This window comes from Poecile atricapillus, chromosome 12, assembly GCF_030490865.1.
Source record: "Poecile atricapillus isolate bPoeAtr1 chromosome 12, bPoeAtr1.hap1, whole genome shotgun sequence".
NCBI classification, from domain to species: Eukaryota; Metazoa; Chordata; class Aves; order Passeriformes; family Paridae; genus Poecile; species Poecile atricapillus.
In genome coordinates, this window is record NC_081260.1 from 8,568,977 (window position 1) to 8,593,329 (window position 24,353).

The 24,353-nt window shown below is 39.3% G+C and overlaps 2 protein-coding genes across 2 annotated transcripts in view; one reads left to right on the forward strand and one right to left on the reverse strand.

The window, feature by feature from the left end:
• The window catches only part of COL4A5 (collagen type IV alpha 5 chain), an 81,259-nt gene extending 69,491 nt beyond the window's left edge, over positions 1–11,768 (reverse strand). Inside the window, exon 1 of the mRNA XM_058848135.1 lies at positions 11,583–11,768. Within this exon, the coding sequence (XP_058704118.1) occupies positions 11,583–11,678 (96 nt within the window). The 5' untranslated portion in view covers positions 11,679–11,768. The remainder of the gene's footprint in view (positions 1–11,582) is intronic.
• A 313-nt stretch (positions 11,769–12,081) lies between these two features.
• The window catches only part of COL4A6 (collagen type IV alpha 6 chain), a 117,469-nt gene continuing 105,197 nt past the window's right edge, over positions 12,082–24,353 (forward strand). The window contains exons 1-2 of the mRNA XM_058847908.1: positions 12,082–12,457; positions 12,537–12,585. Of these exons, the coding sequence (XP_058703891.1) occupies positions 12,444–12,457; positions 12,537–12,585 (63 nt within the window). The 5' untranslated portion in view covers positions 12,082–12,443. The remainder of the gene's footprint in view (positions 12,458–12,536; positions 12,586–24,353) is intronic.

Sequence of the window (24,353 nt, forward strand, 5' to 3'; positions counted from 1 at the left end):
TGATATCACTTTTGACACAACAGATGGGGTGGGACCCAACACAGGGGTGGAGCACATTGCGAGGTGGGAACCAGGTGAAAAGGGAACAAGAAAGGGCAGAGCGTGTGGAAAACACTGAAGGTAAGAAGACTTTCAGAAGCTGTGAAAATAGGCTTCAGGAAAAACTTAGAGCTAGCTGCAGCTGCAAGGCTTGAAAAGTAAAGAAGACATAATAATACAATATGCAAAGACATGAAACAATAGTTGAGTTTTGGCCAGAATAGACCTTAAGAGTGCTGAAAAATATGCTCACCAAGATAGTAGAAAGTTTTAAGCTTAATAATGGATTACTGTGTATTGTTAATAGAAAGCAAAGAAGCAAGCATTGTTTGAAGAAGGTGTATGTGTGTTTCTAGCGACTGGAAAGAACAACTGTCTGTAAGCTTTAGCAATATGCTATAGGCTAAAAGTCTTATAAAATGTTCTGATGTTCTGTAACAAAGAGATCTGCTGCTCATGGCAGACGTGAGCTTGTGCCATCTTCTGTATCTCTACCTGAGACTGGTGCCCAAAATAAAAGCTCGTGATGCATCACCCAGCAGTCCTGTCTCCCGTTTGTGAAAATCCTCCAAGAGAGAGTAGTCACCATTCTGTATGTTAGTTACAGCAGGTTGTGGGGGTACTAAAATTGCAGGACCTTTCATGTGGTCAGCACCATCTTGGCCCACTGAACTTAATGGAAAGGGAGCTGAACCGGGATGGGGGGGTGTAGATGAACAGAGATTGAGGTTAGAGCTCAGGCTGGCAGGGCCAATGTCAGTCTGAGAGAAGGACAGAGAGGTGGGAGGTGGCAGAAGGCAGTTGGCTCTCCTGTGCCACAGGGCAGGTTCCACCTCCAGCCCCATTCTTAGGGAGAGAGGGAGCAGGAATGGGGAGGGAGGGAGGAAGGTGACATCTGGGTAGAACTGGGTTCAAAATTTTCTCTTTTCCTTTATTAACTTATAAACAGAATTAAAAAGAGGATAAAATCTTCCAATCTTAAAATCCCCCTTAACTTGTTCTACATACAAACATTTTTCCTCCTTATCCCAAAATTCAACTGAAAATACCACTTCCTGAGTGACATCCAGGAAGTGTTTAAACAAGATGAACAAAAGCCTTTAAATCTCCCCTAGAAAACTTAACATCCCCACTAACAAGGTCCCCTTAACTTGAAGGTAAGCCTCCCATTCCGAAATGGACAAATTAGGTCCTGTTTTGGTTGTTAGTTTTCCCTACCTGCAAGATAAATGAGAAAAGAAATTGAAAAATGAGTTGTAGTGGCACCCTCCCCTGATGCCTTCACAACACTCACCAAAACCTGACAAGTCAAAAGAAGGGATCTCGCAGGGGACTTGTGCACTCTGGCTGATCCTCCAAAGAACCATGCGTTTGAGGGCTGCCAGCCAGCCCTTCAGGAACCCCATTGTGAAAATCAAAGGTGTTCCCTCTGGGAGCTGAGGCTCTGAGATGGCTTGATTCCACAGATGATGTCCAGTGGAGATGCTCTCAGGCCACTCACAGAAGAGGTCCCTGTTTGGGTGCCAGCTGTGGCAGCACAGCAGGAGCTGCTGAGACCACTGCCCTTGCGAGAGCTTTTTGTCTACACTGGGAAGGGATAGCTCTGAGTACCAAGCATTCACACACCACAATGTTGTCTGAGGGACAACAAATAAATACGAGAGGGGTTCTTTGTATGGTATTCCTGTTGAGTTTATTGATCTCACACAGAATGGAACCATGGAAAAAGAACCAAAAACAAAGGAGGTTATATACTAACCAGGAAGGGCAGAGCATCACATCTGAGGGCCAATGGGTTTATGGCACAGGAGTGGTGCAGAGGCATAGTCAAAGGGTAATAGCCAGCCAGGGTCTAGGGGCAGAGTGACAAGGAATGGGGACCAATAGGAAGATCAGGAGTGGGGAACATTCTAGAACCACAGCAGGGAGAAGGGATGGGGTACATTAGCATACAGCAGCAAAGGACTGTGGGAGAACATTCCTTAAATGGGTGTCTCGTCCCCGGGCACCTTGTTCACAGCATCCCCTACTAACTCCTGGGATGCAATACAACAGTACTTTTGTGGTGGGTGCCAGGTGCCCACCAAGTTCCACTATTACACCTCAACTGGACAGGAAAAGGAAAATATAACAAATGGTTCCTGGGCCAAGACAAGGACATGGAGAGGTCATTCCGCAATTAGCATCACAAGTAAAACAGACTTAGGGAAATAAATTTTATTGCCAATCAAATGTCAGTGTAGGGCAATGAGAAAATTTTAAAAAAAGACCTTCCAACACCTTGCTCATGTCTTACTTCTTCCCAGGCTTAAGTTCACTCTCAATTTCTTCATTCCTACCCTCCAGCAGCACAGGAGGGCTGGGAATGAGGGTTCTGGTCAGTATTGTCTCTTCATTATCAATTCCTAATTATTTCATTCAGAAAATTGATCTTTACATTTTAAATATCCACCTTCTGTATTGATTCTTTTAGCAACTGATGATTACGCTCCTGAACATCACCAAAAACTTAATGGCATTCTTATTGTTTTAAGTAATTTTCTACCAAAATTATCAGCATACTCAGAGTCACAGAGTAAGCTGAGTTGGAAGGGACTGTCAAGAATCACGAGTCCAGCTCCTGGGCCTGCTGAGCACCATCCCCAATAGTCACAGCGTGTGCCCTTTTCTTACTTACTCCTTTCTGCTATCAAGACAAAGGTAGTTACTGAAAAGCTTGCACTAAAATTTAGAACAATGCATCTCAGATTCATCTGCTTATTATGTTACATCTGCTTAGTCCAACTGTTTAAAAAGACAGGGGGAAAAAGTACTACTATTTCCATTACTATTTCTACAACAGACTGTGCTCTTCTTTCACAATTACTTCTGTACCATATCAGCAATCGAAGGTTCTTTAAAGAGTCCTGTTTCATTACTGTGATTTTTGGGTACAGTATGCCAATGTCCTGAGCATGACTAGACCCATTAACATGCATTTTCTTAGTCGAGCATAAATAAGTTTTCTAGGTTCACTTAGGATACAAAAATTCATACATTAGACAGATGTTTTAACACTTTGTTACTACCACTGCTTTAAGAGTTTGAAAGATTCTAGAACAGAAAAGTAACTTTCTGCTGATACAGGAGTGTAGTCCATTCTATTGCCAAGAAGTTTCCATTAGCATTCTGGCTCAGAAACTAAATTAAATGATGTATATACTTGTCCTTCCATCAAAATTACAAAAAAACTCTTCCATGAAAACAAATATCAACTTCTGCCATGGATGTTTTCTCTGTGTGTCTGGGCAGACTCTGGGCACAGCCTTCTAGGATCTTTCATGACACTACCTTCCCTATTAAAAAAGGCACCAAATGAATATCGGAAGTTAAACTACCAAAATAAAACACTCAAGCCTTGCAACTTAAAGAATCACAAAATTAACTAGGCTGGAAAAGACCTTTAAGACTATCTAGTCAAACCTACGACCTTAACTAACGCCTCCTCATCAACTAAACCATGGCACTGAGTGCCATATTGTCTTTTTGTTAAAGATCTCCAGGGACAGTGACTCCACCACCTCCCTGGGCAGACGATCCCATTGCCCACTCACTCTTTCAGTGAGGAATTTCTCTCTAACATCTAACCTAAACTTCCCTTGGTGCAGCTTAAGACTGTGTCCTCTCATTCTGTCAGTTGTTGCCTGGGAGACCAACCACCACTTGGCTACAACCACCTTTTATGTAGTTGTAGAGAGTGATAAGGTCACCCATGAGTCTCCTTTCTTCCAGGCTAACTTCTCATCCTCTCTGGATTTTCTCATTAATTTAAATATTTTTAAATTCTTAAGTCATTAAATTAGTAACGGTTTTGCAGAAATCTCAAGTTCTTTCCTCATGTCTGATGACACAGTGAAAAGAGACAGCAAAATCAAATACAAATTCTCATTTCTCTGTGCAGTGCAGAAGCTTCCTTTTCCTTCTGAATAACTTTGCCTTTAAGGTCAAATACACAAGAGAAGTGTTTTAACTAATTCAGAATAAGTATTTTCTATTATTAATTCCTATTTTCTGAATGACAGCTAGAAATTACCTTTCAGAAACAATAGCTTCTGCTGTCTGTGTGACAAGTTGGTTCTAACTAAGTTGACACAAAAAACCCCACTGCCTCATAAAATGAATTATTTTTAAGAGATTTTAAAACTGAGTTCATAAGCTCCTTCACCCCAACATTGTTTCAGTGGCATTTCTTGTCAGGACATCACAATTTCTGGGAGATGGAGGCTTGTCTAGCCTTGCCTGCAAGTCATGTTAGTTTTAATTGCTTTAAGTAAAGTGATTTAATTGTGGGTTTTCATAATTGCTACTTTAACTCAAGGTGCAGAAAGAATGCAGTTCATGGTGGTCATTTTCTTCCCTTCTATCACATTCCTGAAGGATTTAAGTGCATAAAGAGAAAAGTTTGTGTTTGAAGAACCAATGCTGTATTTGACACAGACTTATGCTAGATACAAATATATTTACAGTTCCTGAAATAAAGACTCTCCTAATGAGGGAAGACAAGCCTTCATTGCTAACATGGTGAATCACAAAAAATCAACTATAACCGTGGAATCAATGGTTGCCTAAACGTGGCAACTTTAGTTAATAACAAATGCTTATATTTTCACACAGAATGCAGGAGTTGGAGTGGATAGGAACCAGAATAGATAGACATAAAACTAACTATTCTGAATATACTATAGACTTCTGACATTTGCAGAGTACTGGAGAAATGCAGGCAATTTCAGTATATATAATTACTCCTTATTTCCCTAAAAACTTTTAAGGAGTCCTGGATTCCAAGTCACAAGTTTTCCATCATGTTGCTTATACTATAGTACAAATTAAGTTACTACTTCATACAAATTAAGACTCATCAGTCATGTCTTTCTAGATTAATACAGAAAAGTAGAAAACTCCTACTGTAAGAAAAGCATGAATGAGTGGATAACAGAAAAAAGACTGCCAGCCTACAGCACTGCAGGCAAGCAAAAAAACCACAGCACTCATCGGTAACTTATTATTCCAAACATCTAGCTAATGTCTTGAAACAGCATTCAAAACTCATCAGTATTACAAGGGCTCAGTTCAATTTCTGTCAGTACAAATGTTGTAGGTTACTTCACTTCAGCACTACAGTTGCAGATAAAGCCAAAATGTTATACTTTGGATAATAAAGTTCTATGATTTTGCCCAACCCAGTAACCATATAGAAGGAGCGTCAAACTGAAAAATAAGCTAGAAAGGAAGATCTGCATAGTTCTGTTTCATTTTCTATACAAAAGCACTAAGATATTGTAACCGCTGCCACTTACAGCAATAGTTCCTAAAACAAGCTGAGTTGAAGAATCTCTGTGAAGCTTTATCTTTCTCATGAATAGCTCTGAATCTCTGAAATGAAGCCATTCCACTGCAGCTCTGGTTATTTGCCATGGCTCTCAGGTGAGTCTGTGCAGTAAACAGCACCAAATGGACCTGCCAAACCTCGATTTCTCCTACCAATTAAGTGATCTTATCTATCGGAACTAAATCTCCAAATACCTCAGTACCACAGTAGAAAAAGAGATGCCAAGACATGGAAGTCTTGGTTTCATACCAGTGAAGCACATAAAAAGAAACCAAGCATTTCCTCCATGTTCACTGCTCCTCCTGGAGAAGTGATGTCTACCACATCCATAGACCTCAACAGCAACCAAAGGTTGTGCAAGTCTGGTTTCCAAAAGCATCTAAATTCTCTAGTAAGTAGTACAGCATCTTTCTCTAAATTAAGTGTGTGGCTTAAAAATAAAGATTCACCTTGCTAAAAACTAAAGCCAGTCCTAGAATAAACATGTTTAAACATGTTATTAAACATGTTCCAACATGTTTAATGCATTTCAGCAGAAAATCCAGACAGATACCGACACTGGCAAAAACACTTACTAAGCTGTGTTCAGGCAGGGAAGTGAATAAGCCTTGGCTTATCTTGAGAGAGAGGAGGGAAAAGCAGGATTTCAGCAGAGCCACAGCAGCAAAGCTTAACTAGTATGCACTGGAGTCATGTTAGACAAGAGTAGGACAGCTCTGCACATCTAGCTATACCTCAATAAAAGGAATCATTCTGTAGGTAATAAACTAGAACCAAAAGTAAAACAGCAAAGTGTGTTGCACACAGATGCCTTTTACAGTGCTAGGAGAGAGAAGAAATTGAAATTCAAGTCTGACATTTTAATTCTCTGTAGAGATTAGGTAGAAGAAACAAAATACAGATGAGAGACTAAACTATTTCCCTTGCCCTCCAGGGAAGGGACAAAGAAATCCAACAACAGAGCTGCAACAACGAAGAGCCTTCAAGTGAGCTGAAATCCATAGCTTTAAAGCGCCTTTCTTTCCAGCTCCTAACACACCTCAAGTAAAAACAAAATCCCAAACCAAAACTCCTAAATATTGTCTATATTGCCACTACAATTTCTTTTCTGTTCCACTATAACATAATAATATACGTACAAACACACACTTTATAAGATACCTCCACAAAAGTGGAATACAAAATTAAAATTCTGAATGCTATGTGCTGACACCTTAAGAGGAGATTTCTGACTAGCTGAAACTAAATGAAAAAACCAAAAAAAAAATTAATCTGATACCTTCCAATCTGCAATTTAACTTAATGAATTATGATTAACTTTTCATTACCGGATATGAAAATTGTCTTAACAGAAGGCACAACTAGGAGCACAACTGTACTTGCACATAATTTTAGACTTTTAGAATAATTCAGGCTGGAAGGAGCCTTGGGGTTATTTAGTCCAGTCTCCTACTCAAAACATGGAAAAAGAGAGGCTTCATAACTAGGAATCACACAATTTCAGCCTTTTTGAAGCAGACTAAAGGTATGTCTACTAATACGTTAGTTTCAGCACCTTCTGCAAGAAGAGAGAGTAAAGGATTAACAGGCTTAAGCTACAGTGTAAAACTTGTAATACAGCTTTGCAATTATCTAATTGCCCTTCATTCATCTCTCTTAAAATTAAGATCACATCCCACAGTCTTTGCTTCTTGCAGCTCCTCACAACAAGTTGTCCAAGAAAGACTTAAGCTCTGCAAGAAAGAATCAATCAATTGCAAAGCAATTTCTTTAAAATAAGGTATAGATTTCTTTTTATAAACAGGACCCCTTTCTCTTCATCTCAGCTCTGTTTATTCTGATGACAGTTTCATGTTACACTGAAGCTTTTCCTTCCCACACTTAGCCATTACATACCCAGGATACTCATCACATTGCCTTTTTTTCAGACACTGCCCTGTACCAATAATATTTAATAAGGTTTAATTGCATTGCAAACATTTCACAGGAGGGTAGAGAATGCTGCTTAGTGATCCTTAAAACTGCATCAGAACTCTATCTTTTGAACAAGTTTTATTTCAGGTACTCTTGAGAATAGATGGTTATAGCACTAAAAAGTCTGCAGTCAACACCAGATTGCCAAACACTGCATTGAGCCGGAACTTCAAAGGACTCCAGTAAATGTTACTGAGACAACACAACCTTAAGAAGCAGACAAGCAAGAAGTGTCTTAATTCAAAGCAATTTTGTCTGGTATTATCACCATTGGGAGAGGCTGCTTTCTATACAGTGCACTTGTGCAATACCATTCCTAGAAAATATACGCGAGTATTGCCTGGGTATCTATTTTTGGGGTGACTAGTGGAGAGTTTGTGCAACTGATAAAACTGGAAAAGGAAGCTTTTTTATGTCAGTGAATGAAAGGTAAAAATGCACAATGCATCTCCACTGCATATGCAAAACACATTCTTCCTTGTACTTCGCCTCAGACTGAAAATATGCACATCAGATTTGCTGGGATGCCCTTAAAGATTTCAGTAATTTTGCAATATAGAGAAGTTTGCACATGTTCTAGTAAACCCCGCAACAGCTAATTGCATTGCAGTAAGCATCATTGTTTATTCATAATAGAAAAAAAATTACTACATAAATTTACATTTGCTGTTAAATACATTAACTAACTTTGTCCTAGGAAAATTTCCCTTTCTACTTTAAGAAAGGTAAGCAATAATTGCTTCCAGTATATAGATTATTCATTCATGACCAGGAAAATAAAAGCTTAGGAAGTTCCACTGAAATATCACTATTTCCATCATGTGGAAAAACCTGAAAAAAATACATAAAGATTTTGTAAAAGATTCTCTTATGATCTAAATTGCTCTTATATTCTGCTTCATTCAGGATTCCTTGGATTTGTTAGTATTTTGGTACATCTAAAACACAACTTGAGGTATAACTTTTACTGTGTATCTTCAACTAAAAGCCACGAAAGGTCAAAATCAAAACATATGACAAATGACAAGTTGCAAGCAGGAGGCTTTGAGCCTTGATGTTACGAAACCAATTCTTGTGCATGACTAATCAAGACACATCTACAGAATTTCAGGATTAAATACCTTCTGAATCCACGGTACCATGTATTTATACATATGGTACCCTCTGAAATGAAAAAAAAGAAATCTCAACTAAATTTAGAGAACTTTCATAAATAATACATTACTTCCTTAAATACAAATTATATCCATCTTGCCAGCCTGCCTTTCTATACTTGAACAACTGTTTTCAACCCTATACTTTTAGTCAAAATGGAAGGCAAAAAAAAAAAAAAAAAAAATTGCAAACACTACTCAATTTTTACTAACTTTTGGGCTGACAAAGTCTATTTACACTTTTAAAATCTCGGCCTTAGCTACACAGGAAATTTTTCTATTATAAACCAACAGTCAGTCACTAACTTCTAGTGAATTTCATAGATAGCACAACTGAAGAATCTAGTACATCCATGTTCTTTAATTAAACAGATTTCCCATTCACAGCTTGCAATCACTGTTCAGTAACACAGTGTAAGTGAAAACCTGCCAGGAGAGGAAAAAATTCTGCTTATAAAAGATTGGCTTATATGCATGTATGTAGCTTTATATTAAAACTAGCAAGGCACTTAAACCATGATTGAAATTGTCCATTGGAATAAGCTCTCATAACCTCTGCTGAAAGCATACAAATAAGCACTTTTAAAAATATCCTAACTTCATTAATTGATGAAACCATCTTCTATTTCATTCATTCTCCCATTCTAAAGTAAAACCATTTTCAAACTCTTGAGTTACTTTTACACTGTTCATCAGTAGTAACACGCTTCACTCTACGTCAACTATGAGTCTGCACAGGAGTGTGTAGCATTATCCATATACCTACTCACCAAGTTTAGACTACGGGCTGTGAAACCCAGCAATAAAATCTGAACAATGAAATCCATCCCTACTTGAGTATGAAACATTGGTTTAGATTTTTTTAATAAGTCATGGGGATTTCTCTGTGATGGGCACACTCACCAATGTCTCAACTATATTCTGTCACTTGGTAAGTGATCACATAGCAATACACACTATTACAGTAATCTGGAGCAAAGAAGATACAATTTTTTTTAATTGGAAATCTGACTTATGATGTTGAATAACAATTTCAAGTATTATTTGAATAAGGGCACCAGAATGACTTGAAGTCATTTGACCAAATTTTCCCCTTTTGGGGGGATGATTCTGAGACAGAGTCCCAAAACAAAATTCACAGAAGAGACTGTGTGTATCAAACATTGGTAGATTTAGTCAGCCATTTCTAACAATGGGTAGAATAAATTGTTGATTCCCATTAATAAGGATCAGCAACATTAAGTGTTATCACAGGAAATTCAAAAACATCAGAACACCAAGTGTTGAGAAACCATTAGAAAAAACATATTACAAAAGACCACTGGGATTTATGTAGATTGGAACACAGGCATCTCTCTCTTTTCCCCACCCCCACTTAGCCCTTGGGTCTTCAGTTAATCTTATCTCACTGCAAATCCTAAAAGAGAAGCTGAAGCACAAGTTGGTGTTAAGAACCAGAAATTTTACCGCTGGTTTTGTTCCTTTCTTCATTTCTCCCAAGATCGGGAACTGCCTACAGGGTCACCACAGACCCTTTCTCATACCCCACAGATTCACAGTAATGACACACACAGAACTCTGCTTGGACACCTTCCTGGAGCATGAGAAGGACCACATTTATGCACACAAATCTCCCTGTCTTTGACCCCTACCTGCTAAAAGAATGAAGTCCTGTAGGTGGGACTGCCTGGGTCATTTTTTGGGGTAGGGGTTATGGCAGGCAGGCTGGGGTAAGGCCTTACAGAAGAGAGCACCAGAACCAGTGTCACAGACAATGTGCTGTTGCAGCAGCTCTCTGTATCAGTAAGCACTGCTGGCACTCCAGTTTCACTTACACTTGGGCTCCCACCTGGGCACAGTAAGGAGGGGTGGAAGAGGAAGGAGTATATTATGGCTGGTCTTTGCTTTTTCAGAGGGCAGATGAAACGTTTACAAAGTTTCACTGTACAGAAATGCACTTCAAAGGAGAGTTCCAGACAAGTAAGACTTTCAGCACCAATTACAGAACTGAAAGGAGGGGAGAAGCAGAATTATATTCTGCACCTATTACCATAACATTTTATGACTTATCAACTAGAAAGGAGTCCTAAACAACAGAAATACAGGTTTTCTTTTTTTCCCCAAGTAAACTTAAAAAATAGTTAAAAAAGATACAGGGATCATAAAATCTGAAATTAATGCAGCCTTTTTAGATCATTTCACCACTTGTTAACAGATAGAGGTCTTAGTCAAATAGCCTGAAACCAGAAGCTAGAGATCACCTCTCCCACCTCAGTTCCAAGGCCCTGACACTCCAGGGAAGCCGGGATAGCATCTCTTTTCCAAAGACAGAAACCCAAAGTCTCCTCCACGCTGCCTACCGTGCGCTCTCTACTAAACTGCACAAATTTACCACCTCCGCTAGCACTTCCACTTGAGTTTTAAGAAAGCAGAAATGCAACCCTCGAGAAAATCAAGTCCCAATGTGAGGCATAGTCATCCGACAAACCATGCCCACATGGCTCCATCTCCCTGCCACATCCAGGTGTTACGACTACAGGTGATGGCTCAGCGGCAAGAGCTCAGACACATCTTCACGGAGTTCTTCTGGGGGAAAAGGCGGGGGGGGGGGTGGGAATCTTTCTCCTTTGTCCTGGAGGAACAGCGGGTTCAGAGCCCACACTAAACTCACCCGGGCTTTCCCCCGCCTCACACTCCTTCCTTCCCCTGAGCCACCGGCGAGCCCAGACGTGCGGACGGCTCGCGGGTGCCGCGGGGGACGGTCCGGTCCGGTCCGGTCCGACGGGGCAGCTGCGCGGGGCTCTACCCAGGAAGAGCGGCCCAGGAGTCCTAACATCAAGGGGCAGCCGGAGAGACCCTCCCGCGGCCCAGCCTCATCGCCGACCCCCGCCCGCCCAAGGAGCCGCCGGGCTCCTGTCAGGAGATTCCACCTTCAGCCACGCCAGTCCCAGAGGGGCTCCAAAGCTCCCGCCAAGGCTCCACACCGCGGACGCGCCAAGCAGGGACCGCGGCGCCCAAGGACAGTAAGGAGGGCGCCCCACACTCACCGCCGCCGCCGCCGCCTCCTCCTGCGGCCCCCAGCATCCCAGCAGCAGCACTAGGCAGCCAGCGGCCAAGCTACAGCTCCGCTGCCGCGGCTCCATCCTGCCCGCTTAGGAGCTCAGGGCCGGCCCTGGAGCGCGGACATAGCCCGGAGGAGCAGTGCGGCTCCCTGCAGGCAGCTCCCACCAGCCGCCCCGACACCACCTCCCACCCCTCTGCCGCACTCGCCCGCTTCTTCTGGCTCAAGTCCTCCCGGGACTACAGTATTCCTCCGCTCCGGGGGCGGGCGATGTAGGGCACAGCGCTGCTGCCTCCCCTCTGCAAGGAGGATACAATCCGCCCCGCCCCGCCTTCCCTCGGGCGCCGCGGTTTTGCCTGCTCGAAGAGCGGGCGCTGCCTCTCCCCGCCCCGTACCTCCACCGGGCGGGCAACTGGACCCCGGACTATTTTCTTCAGCGGAAGTCGCCGGAGTGGGTGGGAAGTTGTTGCCAGTGCCGGGTTGCCCCGATGGAGGGGTGGGCGGGCGCGGAGCTCGCCCGATTCAGTCTCGGCTTATCCGGTCTCGCTCAGGTGCGATGCCGCTGTGGGGACTGCAGACTTTCTGCTTGGGCATGCTGTGAGTGCCTGGGCTGCGGTGCCGGGGAAAGCGAGCAGTGACCAACCCCGAAGGGGCAGCGCCGGCTGTTCCAGCCCGGCCACTATCCCGGGGCTCGGCGCCCTCGGTGCTCCGTCGTGCCGGTGGAAGGAGCACGCGAAGCGGTCGCACCGTGCCCTGCCCGCCCCGAGGGACGGCAGACCCTCCTCTTCCTCTGGCGGGCGCAGCGGCGTGTACCCGGCTGCGCTGGTCCCCGCGGGCTGCCCGGGCCATGGGGCGCACAGGGTGAGTGCCAAACGCAGCCGCTCCCCTCCCCGCACTGCTCCCTTCCCTGCTGTGACTCTCTGTACCTTTGCCTCCGCAGGGCGCTGGTGCTGCTGCTCCTCTGGCTGGGCGCGGAGCTGGCGAGCGCGGTAAGTGTGTGCAGGGCCCGGCCTCAACAGTGCTCGCTGGAGGTGCGCGTCCCTGGTCAAACCTGTCGGAGTTTGGGCATCCTTCGGCCAGAAAAAGACGTATCCCCTCCCCCCTCTAAAAGATGCGCAGATTTAATTATTTACTTTATTTTTTTTTTAATTGCTATACACCTCTGCTCTGGAATAACTTTTTGCCTTTTCTTCTGCTCTACTTTGACTAGCTTCTGAAAAGTACACTGGGTGGAAGACGGTCTGTGTGCAGTGTAACAGCTTTTAGTGTCTGATTGCGTGATCACTGTCACTCTTTGCAACTGACTACCTTTAGTCCTTTTTTAGCATCTCCTCAAACCTTGCTTTAGAAGCAGACTCTCTAGGTAGGCCCTTGTTCACAAGGGATCCAATCCAAAACACGTCATAACTAAGTAACAGAGATGTGAGAAATTAAAGGATGAAGCTTTTAAGTGTTATATCAAGGTTCATGACTATGGATTAGTAGATATGTTTTAAATTCTAATGACTTTATGATCTATCTGACAACTTTATGACATAAAGTCATAGATGGATTTTCTCTTGCTGTTCGCAATTAATGTTTAAACAGAGTAGTAGGGGACTGCAGATTTTTTTAAATGTTCATAATTTTCTTCTTTTTTGGTGTTGCAATAGATTTTCTGCAGCTTGAATCTGCGATTGTTAGCCTACTTAACTAGTGAATAAATCTGTAGCCTAAATTAAGTGTCCAACTGATGTACAGTCAGCAGTTTAAAAAGCACTTCTTTGTTATATTGTCGTGTAAATTAAGATTGGACAATAATGTTTGTGATGTGGATTTTATAGTGTAAATGCAATATTGAATTAATGTTAGTATAATATGTTTTAAGTATGCTTGTTTTGATTCAACTTCAGACAGATTTCTAACAAAACCTGTTGAAACATAGGTTCTTGACTCATTAGCCAATGTTTTTTTACTACTCTTTTGATTAAAATTTTAAGGATCTATAACATTTCTGTGCAACTGAGAAAAAATCTTTTGAAAAGGCTTTAATAACAGAGGGGTTTATACTTTTTATAAATAGGAAAGGCTTGATAATATTTTGCATTTATCATAATCAATTGCACTAGTAGAATTTCATCATCCTGATCAGGTGGTAGTTACAAGCTCTAATCTTCTCAAAGATTAAAAGATTAGAGAGTTTTATTCAACAAAACCAAGAACTATTCTACTAAGAGTTCTTACTGCAGTGGAATCTAGGTAAAAATTACTTTTATAAAGTACTTCAAAGGCAAATGTTAAAATTATTTTGAAACAAATGTGCCACATTTTGCAATCATTTATTTAAATTTATGTGATATGGGAGTGAAATTATTGTTGATTTATGCAGATGTAGCTAACAGCAGATTTTCAATTGTTTGCTTCAGTTTCGCTCCATACCTGTTGGAAAACATCTCTTAAGCAGTCAGATTTCTGTTAGTTCTTTAACATCTTTCACTGCCCATAAAGGGATTCTTGTTGATTAAGTAGATCACAATAATTAAAATTAATATCTACCTGATATTTCTAGGTCCTTCTGAGAGTTTTCTTCTGGGTTAGAAAACAACGAAAATCTTAGTTGCTGAGTAATCAGTCTAAAAATATGAAGAAGAATCAGAAATAGGTCCATAAAATACTTAGTGCTTTATATGTCTAAGCAAGTAATGGATTTAATGATTTCTATTAAAATGCTGTCAAACATACCCAGCAGGAAAGAGTAAAACTATATTTTTGTCAACTTTAGATACAGCAATAGGTTAATAATTGACTTTCTGGTATCACTGATTTAAAAACAAATTCTAACACCTTCCAGCATGAAGAAAGCTGTTAAGAAAAAGTACTGGTGATTGAACTTGCACTAAATAGAGCTTTTTTAGAAAAACTAGGATCTTTGAAACATTTCTTAATTCATTTCTGTTGTATAATTTGATGTGCTGGAGCATAGTGAAGTATAATGTCAATAAAATGAGGTTAAAACTTTAGGTTAAGGAGTAACAACTTCTAGAAGACTATTCACAGAGACAGTCAACTTATTGCTGAAGATGGTGTAATTTATGATTTTGTTCATATTTTTTTCTTTTAAATAATCTCATTTCAAAAACTTACCTGTTGTAAAAGAAATGTTCCAAGTTCTTGAGCACTCTTTAGGAATGGTGCTGTGGGCATGACTAATATATGCAGTGGCTGGCACATCAGGCCAGCATCTTGTATGAAAGCTGGCTTTGATTCAGAGGTCTCAGTTATCAGGTGTCATCTCCCTTTCGGTAAGAATAAGATTTTAATGTGTATCTGAATTAATATCTCATTAATAATTATTTTTCTTGGGTATAAATTATGATCTATTTTGAATGGCGGTACAAAATTAGTCTTGTAACATGATCTGTTTTTTCCTAAGTAAATGTTGGAAACATGAATAACTTGCTGTTACACATGGGGTTACTTGGCAGAGATATTGTTACCCTGTAGACCAATTGCTGAGAGTGACCTAAGAGTTTACCCCTAACAGCTTTCAGCCTGGAGTCCTCCAGAAGCTATGCTTCTTTCATGGTTTCAATCTTTTATAAGCAATAATTTTCATTTATAATTTATAATAATTTCATTAATAATGAACCAGGACCATCAGTGCAAGATTCTGTGCAAACACAAAGCAACAATATAGTGCTATCTTCGAGATGTTCACTGCACTAAGACATGTCACTAAAGTTTGTCCAAAGGTAGGGGAGATAACAGAAAATATTGGAACAGTACAATAAAGCAGGGATTTGCCTTGGCTAATCACTGTCCTCCCCTGAGGCTTTTGCAGGCTACAATGTAGAGTTTTTAGGAGAGGGACTTCTAAAAGCATAATAAGAGTTTTGCTGCTGTTTCTGGGGTGTCATAAATGTGAGGTGGAGCATGTGCTGAAAATGATCACTAAACCAAGAGACAGCCTCTTTGTAATGAAATTTGAGATTCATGCCCCTTCACAAAGCTCTCAGCTGAGCTGCATTGTAGTCCTGTGCTGTCATTCTGTGCCCCCTTGAGAGCATACCTAGTATACAGGTGAGATGGTATCTCCTCATTTATTTATTTTCTGTTGTTGTTGAGCTATTTGAGCACACCTGGAATACATCCTAGTTTTGATGCCTAAATAACTACTTTTGGCACTTTGAGGACTTATTGTCACACACATTCTGTTGGAACAACTGAGCTCAACTGAGCTTTCAGATGGAGTTTGGTAAGGTTTTTTTCTATAAGTATACTTCATGTGCTATTGCAAATCTTTCAAATCTGAGTGGGGTTTTTTGTTGTTTTGTGGTCTTTTTGTTTGTTTTTTTTTTTTTAGCTAATAAATGTGCAGATTAACTAGAGCCACTTTTCCTAGCACTTGGTATCTTGTTCAGCAGAATAATAACTTCAGTATCAAAGTGAGGCGAACAAAAATTGTGTGCTAAAACTAGTTCTGGGAAGTCTGCTCTATTCTGAGTAACCAATTTTGAGAAGCTCTGCTAGATTATGTCAAGCTAGCCCAAGTGATCTTATTTATCTATACATTAATATATCCTAGGTTTTCTGTGTGTTTTCTAGTCTATATCTGTGATACGAATGCTTCATGGTGTCTTTTCCTTTAATATGTACTGGACCAGCTTAATTGAACTCAACTCCCTGCTTTCAATGGCCAGACATAAACTTTTTTCCAGAGTCCCTGACATAGGGGAGAAATTAGCTGTTTAATTGTGGATATTTAAAACCAGAGTTGCAGCTCTTACTGTAACTCTTTCCAATTCAGTTTCTGCCAATATGATGTTATCCATTAAGAGGTATTTATAAAGTTTTGACCTTTCCTTTGCCATTTTAATTAGTATTTATAAGTATGAAACCCTTCTGTATCTTGACTTTTACAATGTATATTTATGTAGCCATAAGCTTTATTGGGAAAAAACTAGTATCTACAGTAAAGAAGGAGTCTACAGAATTCAAGAAATAATATAAAATACCAACCTAATCTTATAAATGTCAGGATTTGCTTACCAGATAAGGCAGCTTCTAATCTGTAGGAATGCATGGCTGTGGAGACACTTGATGAAGATTCACATTCTGCATTGAGGGTGGTCCTTCTGCAAAGGTCAAGTTTGAGTAACAATAGGTCTATGGTAAAATAATAACAATTATACTCTGGTTCCGTAGCAAAATAAGGAGAATTACTAAAAAAAGAAACTGATTATTGATGACAGTGCTAATTTTGTAGCTCTTGGCTAAGACATTGTGTTTTAGGGGAAGTTTTCATTTAAATCTGAGTATACTTTCCCATTTGAACTAATAATTGCTTATTTGCTGAATATTTTCTGTGTGCTGAAGACAGTTGAGCAACTGGCATTTTATTTGGTGCTCAGATACTGTGTCAGGTTACAGCAGCTATGAAATAAAGTTATGCATGTGATTGTATTCTGAAAAGCTTTTGTGATATCATTATCTGTTTAAGGCTGTGACTGCTTTTCGTATAGGTGTGAGAGGCACTGTTTGACCTGAAGAAGCATTTTGTTTCCTCTTGTGGACAATCATTGGCACCAGCCACTGTGTTACCTTGACTTAAGAACTGCTGTTGTTATGCTGGTGTCCCTAAAGGAGGCAGAACATTTAATGCTGGGGCTTCTCCCCCTTTATCCATCTTTGCTATAGAGAATCCCTTCATGAGTAGGGTTTGGTAATGCCTGTATCTCAGCTTAAATGTTATAATGATGACTGAGAACTAAAAATAAGAATTTTTTTGAGCTTTCATTTGTTGATTGTTTTCAAGCTCTCTGAAAATCAAATCTCAAAATAAGGACTATTATTGTGGAAAAAAAATAAAATGGAAGTTTTTCAGTTAGTTGTGGAAAGGATTGTTCTAGCAAGGTCAGTCTGTGTTTCAAAAGGGATTAGGAGGCTGAATTGCTTGTTAGACGGTACCTGTAAAATGCAGTCTTGATAGTGACTGAAGTGTTGAGTATTACTGGAGGAAGATCAGTGGGAAGGGAGATCAGGCATTGACATTATGAATTTAATTTCTTTAGGTGGTTGGGACTTTGTTTTGTTTTTTTGTGTCTTTTTTTTTTTTTTTTTTTTCTAGATACCCATATAACCCAAAAAGGCTCTCTCCTGGAAAAGCAATAAACCCTGACAGAGCTTTACATACTGCTTTCCACTTAGATTTCTGAACAGAAAGAGCGTTTAGAGTGGAATCATTCAGTTCTTTTTACCTTTACCCTGCAAAAAAGGAAATTTAGAGATGTAGGCAATAAATCTGAAAATACATGGGAAAAGCAAATAATTTGTTCCTGTGCTTTTTGCACAGACTTCCTGCAGTTCAGCCTGCATGACTTCCCTTTCTCTGATGGTGCAATTTATATGGAAGTTGTATTGCTGCAGTTTCCAGGAGCTGTGTTTAATTTTCCACTTTAAAAAGTTGTTGACAATAATCTACTAGTTATAATCAAATTCATCTTTTCAGAATGGTTTCCTCTTCTCTCAGGTCTGAAGAAACACAAAGAGGAAACATAAATACCAAGTCAAAGGAACTGCTCCATGGATCTGCTTCTTGTTTGGCTTCTTTGCCACAATTTTTAACAGTTCTTGCTGGTCAGAGGTGACTTTGCTGGCCTTCTGATGCTTCTCATATCCAAATGGATCCAAAGCTGTAGACATACCTCTGGTCTGTTCTTCCCTTCTTGTTGTTTCTGCAGAATTTTGATTAGCTTTGGTTGTGTCAACCTCTTGGAGCACCATCCATTTTGTAGTCTCTGCTCACTTGGTCACCTTAATACTGACAGAATCAACTCTGTGAAACAAGTTGGTCTGATTTGCTTCAGTCCACTGAGATGTCAATAGCTACTGTATTCTGAGTTTGCCTTATTCATTCACTGCCCTATTTTCTCCTATTTGGCTGTAATCTACTGCACTTTATACAGCCTCCAGACCTTGCTTCAACGTGCTTATAAGCTCCTCTGCCTTTCTGTCTCTTCTTTGTGCTTTAATAGCCAGGGAGGCTGCCAGTATCACTGCTGTTAATCCTGCAGTGCTTTCTCTGATGCCTCACTCCCAGCAGCAGTGAGGACATGTCAGTGCATGTTACCCAGGAATCTCTGTTGCAGAAATCTCTTTAAGAGATTTGCTCGTTGCTTCCCCCTTTAGTGTAGAAACAATTCCATGCTTGACACAAGCATTTGGCAAGACCCCAGTGTGATGCATAACACAGGTCAAATCTACTCATCATCTAGGTGTTTTAGCTGGACTAATTGGGAACTAGCTAGAAAAGACAATACATCAAAGTTTCTGTAAGATATGAAACTAATATTTAATTTTCTTCAGTTTTGCGTATTTGTAATTTTTCAATTTCCATTGAAGGATAAATGTTGGAAACAAGGTAGCAACACTGTTTCTTTAGCATATTTATTTTCAGATCAAAACCTGCAGCTTTCTAGAGATTAGGATAAAGTATTTGTACAGAGTAAGCCAAAAGCCAACTGCCTAAATTAATTTCTAACACTGTTTGGAGAGGATGGTTTTCACCTAAAAATCAGAGGAGAGGAAAATGAAAGTGCAGTTAGGCAAGGAATGGACTTATGAATGCTCCTGTGCTTCTTTCAAATCTCCACAAATTAAATGTCACCAACTCTATTTTTTGCTAGCAGCATCACTTTAGAGCTCTAAAATAGTGACAAGTCAGTTGTCTTTTCCCAACTTTTCAAAATTACTTTTTAAAATTGTTCACATTGTATTAGAGTGTTTTCAAATTAATTTCTCACATTCTTTATCCATTTGTTTGAATCATTGAAGTTATTATTTTTTATTAAGGTCATGCCTTCGCAAGCAGTAAGGTATCTCTCTGTGGACATGCAATAATGTTTAGTTCTTAAAAGAATTCTTAAATCAAAATGTTTCTTCAGAAAACTATAAAATTGTAAAAGAAGTGACAAAGCTATTACTTTAAATTAAAGTTTATTTAGAATTTGTAAGCTGGCAAGTAGTTTCTTTAGAAATGCATATCATTATTGTAACAAAGTTAAATAGAAACCTTTGCTGTAAAGTATTGTGCAAATACCACTTGCTCTGTAAAATACATATTTTTAAAAAAAATTTTAAAAGCAACTTGGAATTATTGATACTACTGTAATGGAAACACATCAAAACAATAAGAAGGTGAATCATTGTATTGTACTTTGATGGTTAAAGCTATCTACAAAGCAGGGTGTGGCTCAGCTGGAAGAACATAGCCTTCCAGAGCAAAAAGCAAGCTTGGGAAATTAAGAATTTATAGTAGTCTTCAGACTTTTCCATTAAAGGAGCCTGTAGGCTTTCAGGATTAACTTTCCTTGTGAAGTTTTAGGCTATTATCAAAGTGTGTGTGCGGTGTTGAAAAGCTGGAACATTATCTGTAAAATCAGTGTATCTCTTGTAAAAGCCCTCTCCATGAAGTGCAAAATATACGAAGTGTAGATTTGGCTTGAAGGTGAGGTTGGCAGGTCCTGTATTACACTGCACAGTGTATACAGCATTCTGCATAGAAAATGCTGAACCTTTATTACCAGAAATGATAGAACTGTGCTGAGTCTTGGTCTTGTGGGATGACTGAGGTATTTCTAGTAAGCCCTGGGTGGCAAAAGTAAGGTGCTTTGTTTCTGGGGTACTTTTGGAATGCATATGCTTTTTGCTCTACTAGGGAAGTAGGTGTGACGCAAACACGTTGCTTGCTATTTAGCAAAAGTTTTCTATCTGTTTCCATCAGAAACACAATTTTTAAACAGCTATCTCTTCTTGTAAACTTTGTGATAATTTTTGCAAAGGAAGAGTAGTGTGTTTTGGCTTAATAAAGTCGTTTTGGTTTAATAAAGTAATTTTGGCTTAAACTGGAAACAGCCTGTGAAATCTCTTTCTACATATGGTGCTTGGCTTTTTGCTGTGACTTGGAAAGGTGTAAAATGTAAGAAAAATGTAGAGAAAATATGTTAATATGGTGATGAAAAGAAGAAGCTTTCAAACCGCTCCTGTAACATGTGTTCTTGTTAACAAAGTAAATGTCAGATCCTTAGCCTACTTTTACCACAAATAGATACAGAAAATTTCTTTGAATTACACAGAGGTTTTAAAGTTAAATGAGTTGGTGACCATAAACAGAATAGTTAATGGTCTCCTCAACGTAGTAATTATATGGTTTGCTCTGTGGTACTTTTAACAACCTTAATCTCTGTAAATGTATAATCTTGTTAGGATTAAACCAAAATCTGCCTAGATAGAGTGAGCTCCAAACTGTGGTTTGATGTATCTCATAGTGGAGCAATTTCCATGTGAATGTATTGGCCCTGGGGCATGTGGAGTGTTGGGAGCCTTCAGCAGGAGTCTCAGGGAGCTGAGAGATTCCCATACTATGTCTTTGTAAAAATCACCCATTTTGCAAAGACTGCCCTTCTAAGATTGTATTAACAGGGGACTGGGTCAGAATATCTTTTAATGTGGTAGAGCACATCTTCCATTGAAGGTAAAATGTGTTTGGAGACCCCCCATTGTGAAGAGCTGCAGGATAGGTTGAATTCTGAAATGAACATGCCTGTTGAAGTTAGAGCAACATTTCATCTGTTTTGACCCTTCTCTAGAGTTCATTTATTTCATTCATTTTACACTGTTTCCTTATATAATAAAAAACAAACAAGTTGCAGTTTTTGCTTTAAAGTTCATAATCACTGATTGCCTGTCTGTGTTGTCTTTCACCCCTGAGAGATTTTCAGATGTCCTTGCACTGGGCCAGGCTGAGTACTGGTATTACTGTCCTGGATGTGTGAAGAAAGCTTTGCCTTAAGTCATGCATCAAGTTTTGCTTCTTTGAACTGTTGCACCATGTGCTTTGTATGCCCTAAGGCTCCTCTCGAAATGAGGGGACTTGTACCATCTGCCTTTGGAGATCTTGAAAGCTCTCCAATCTTGAAAGCTCCTTTAACCAATAAAGCACAAGACTGTAAAAAGTAATTATGGCTACTTAAAGACTCTCCTTTCAATTGCATTTTCTTCTATGGGCAAGCATGAGACTGTGAAGTTTCAAAGAATCTACTTGATTTTTATCTTTCAGGTTTGTGCTATCCAGCCAAGTTCTGCACATCTTTCAGAGAGAAGGGGCAAGGATTAAAATCCAGCTAGTGAATTTTAACTATTTGTCTGTCAGTAGTAGAGTAGCATTGCTTAGTATTTATATTGGATCTCCAGTGCTACTATAAATTTTCAACTCTATTCAAGGATACTTTATGAATCACAAACCAAAGTGTTTACCAAGTATTTTGCATAGAAGTAAATAAAGGCTATGAAAAGGCAACTTTAAGGGTTTTTTTGGTTGTTCAGTTGAAGTTTTTATTTTTTACTAAGTTACTGTTCACATTTAGAATGATTGTTTTACAGTTTTCTCTGCACAGAAGACTGTGAGCCCAGGCATCTTTGTGCAGTGATATTGGCTACAGATTTTATTTGGATTGTATGATAACATTGAATTTACCAGAGATAAATTTTCCTTAATTAGTTCTATGTTTTCTATATATAATAATAAGCATTCTTTGTGAATAACCAGGCAAAATACTTCCAGCATCTGTTTCATCAAAATGTGTTCTTATAATTTCTATTAAAGAAATTTCAGTGAGAAAGTTACTTCCCTCCTCTTTGTTCCAGTATTATGAACTCACTCAGAGCAGGGCAGAGGGGTACCAGGTTTCAGGCCTAAATTCCTTTGTCAGAGGAATGTGCAGTGAGACACAGGTACAGACTAGCTCCACAACATACTTGTTTAGAGAGGCCTTTCTGCAACCCAGCAGCTCACAGATCTGATTTACAACACTTCCTTATCTGTATGGTTTTGTTTTAAAAAGCGAAAACCAGAGTTTTCTTTAATTTTCAAAGGCTGGATGCTTTTCTAGATAGGCAGTAGAAGAGTTTTGTATGACACTTGAAAGCTGTGGATGCAATTGTGAGAAAGGTAAAGACACTGCGGTCAGATGCACTGGCTACTGTGTTCAATTCAGGACACTGAGACTTTGGTCTGTGTGTTACATAGTGTCACTGGGGGCCTCATTTTCTTTTGGAATTTCATTTAGTATCTGGCATGAGTAATCCTGATTTTCCTTATATATGGAATATTGTTGGCATCTTAAACCTGATTGTTTAGATGTTACCTCACACTGTATCAAAGTAGCACAAAATACCTTGAAAAAATTGCACAGAAGCTCTGAGCTGCTTCTATTAAGTTCATCATAAAACTACGATGAGAAAGGAATTCAAATTCTCTTTGGAACCAGATTATCTCTGTAAGATGAAACTATCACAATTCATTCAATTACTTGACAGAGTTGTGAAGTTTACTATGCTCGCTCAGTTTATAACCACTGTAGCAGCCTCTGTTCTTGATAAGACCAAGCTCACTAATTCCTGTGTGATGATATCAAGAAACTGTAGCAGGATATTGACTTCTATCAGATATTTTATGATTAGGGGAGGAAGCTAGTATTTTATAGATAAAACATGAGGACTTAGTTGTGGCATAAAGAATCCTAGATTCTATTATCAATATAGCTTGATGAATGGCTTTGTGTATCTTTCTTAAATGCTCCATACCATGTTTGTATCTATCTGTATAATAATTATACTGTTCTCAGTGGTTTGTATGCCTGCTTATCAAAAATTGCATGCGTTTTAACTTTCTTTCAAGGTATTCTGCTGGAGGGAGCTGCTCTTGGAGGTAAAGGTATGCCTCCAGGCAGATAACTGTTTGTAATTCTGAAACAAATATAGTGGGAAGTTGAATGAGTGCTTATTTGTGTTTTCCTCAAGTTGCTAAGGTGATGCAAGTATTTTTCTGCCTTGATTTTCATAACTAATCCACTAGCTCTTCTAATATATATGAATAGTGAATTATGATAATAACATAAAAAATATGTATTTTGTAAAGACTGATCTGATTACAGGTTTGAATTTCAGTTTTAATTTCACAAAACCGAAGACTTTACCTAAATTTTGTTCTTTTCTTTACATATATTCCACTCAGGTGCCATTAGTCTGGCTAGAATTTAGTATTACTCAATAAATTAGACTGTACCAAACAGATAGCATCTGTGTAAAGAAACAGAACAAAGTTAGTGTTACTTTATTTTGTTCAAATTATAAAGGCATAATGTAAATAAAACCATAAAATAATATAGTATTTTGCACAGGGATACAGGTGATGTCACATTTTTTCCTTGAAGTAGTACAAGAGGGTTAGGTTTAAAAGCACCAAGGATTTAGTGTCTTAACTCTACTAGCTTTAGAAAGCTATTGATTTAACAGTAGCACATGCTATTTTTTTATTACATAAAATAAAATATTGGTTTATCTCCCTAAAGCTTATTTGAGGAAGCTAGGACAAAACAAAATTGTCTTTAAAGTATCAGGGTTTCCTCCACAGCTTTTAGGTCAAGTGCTTGCCTGTAGGGACCTGTCATGTAACAGCTGGGTTTGACTTGAGCACTGTTGAGGAAATCAAGAGGAAATCAGGAGATGGTTTTCCTGAGACTTGATTATCTCAGACCTGTCAGCTGTGTGGTTTCCTGCGTCTTTGTAGGAAGTAATTGGCACCTGGACCTGTTTGAGTTAGGATATATGACAAGCTGGATGAAGATGTGCTTAGGAAGGTCAGAGTTGGACAGCAGGAAAGAAAAATATAAATCATACTTTGACTTGCAGGATCTGCTGTTTTGGTTATGTCATGTTT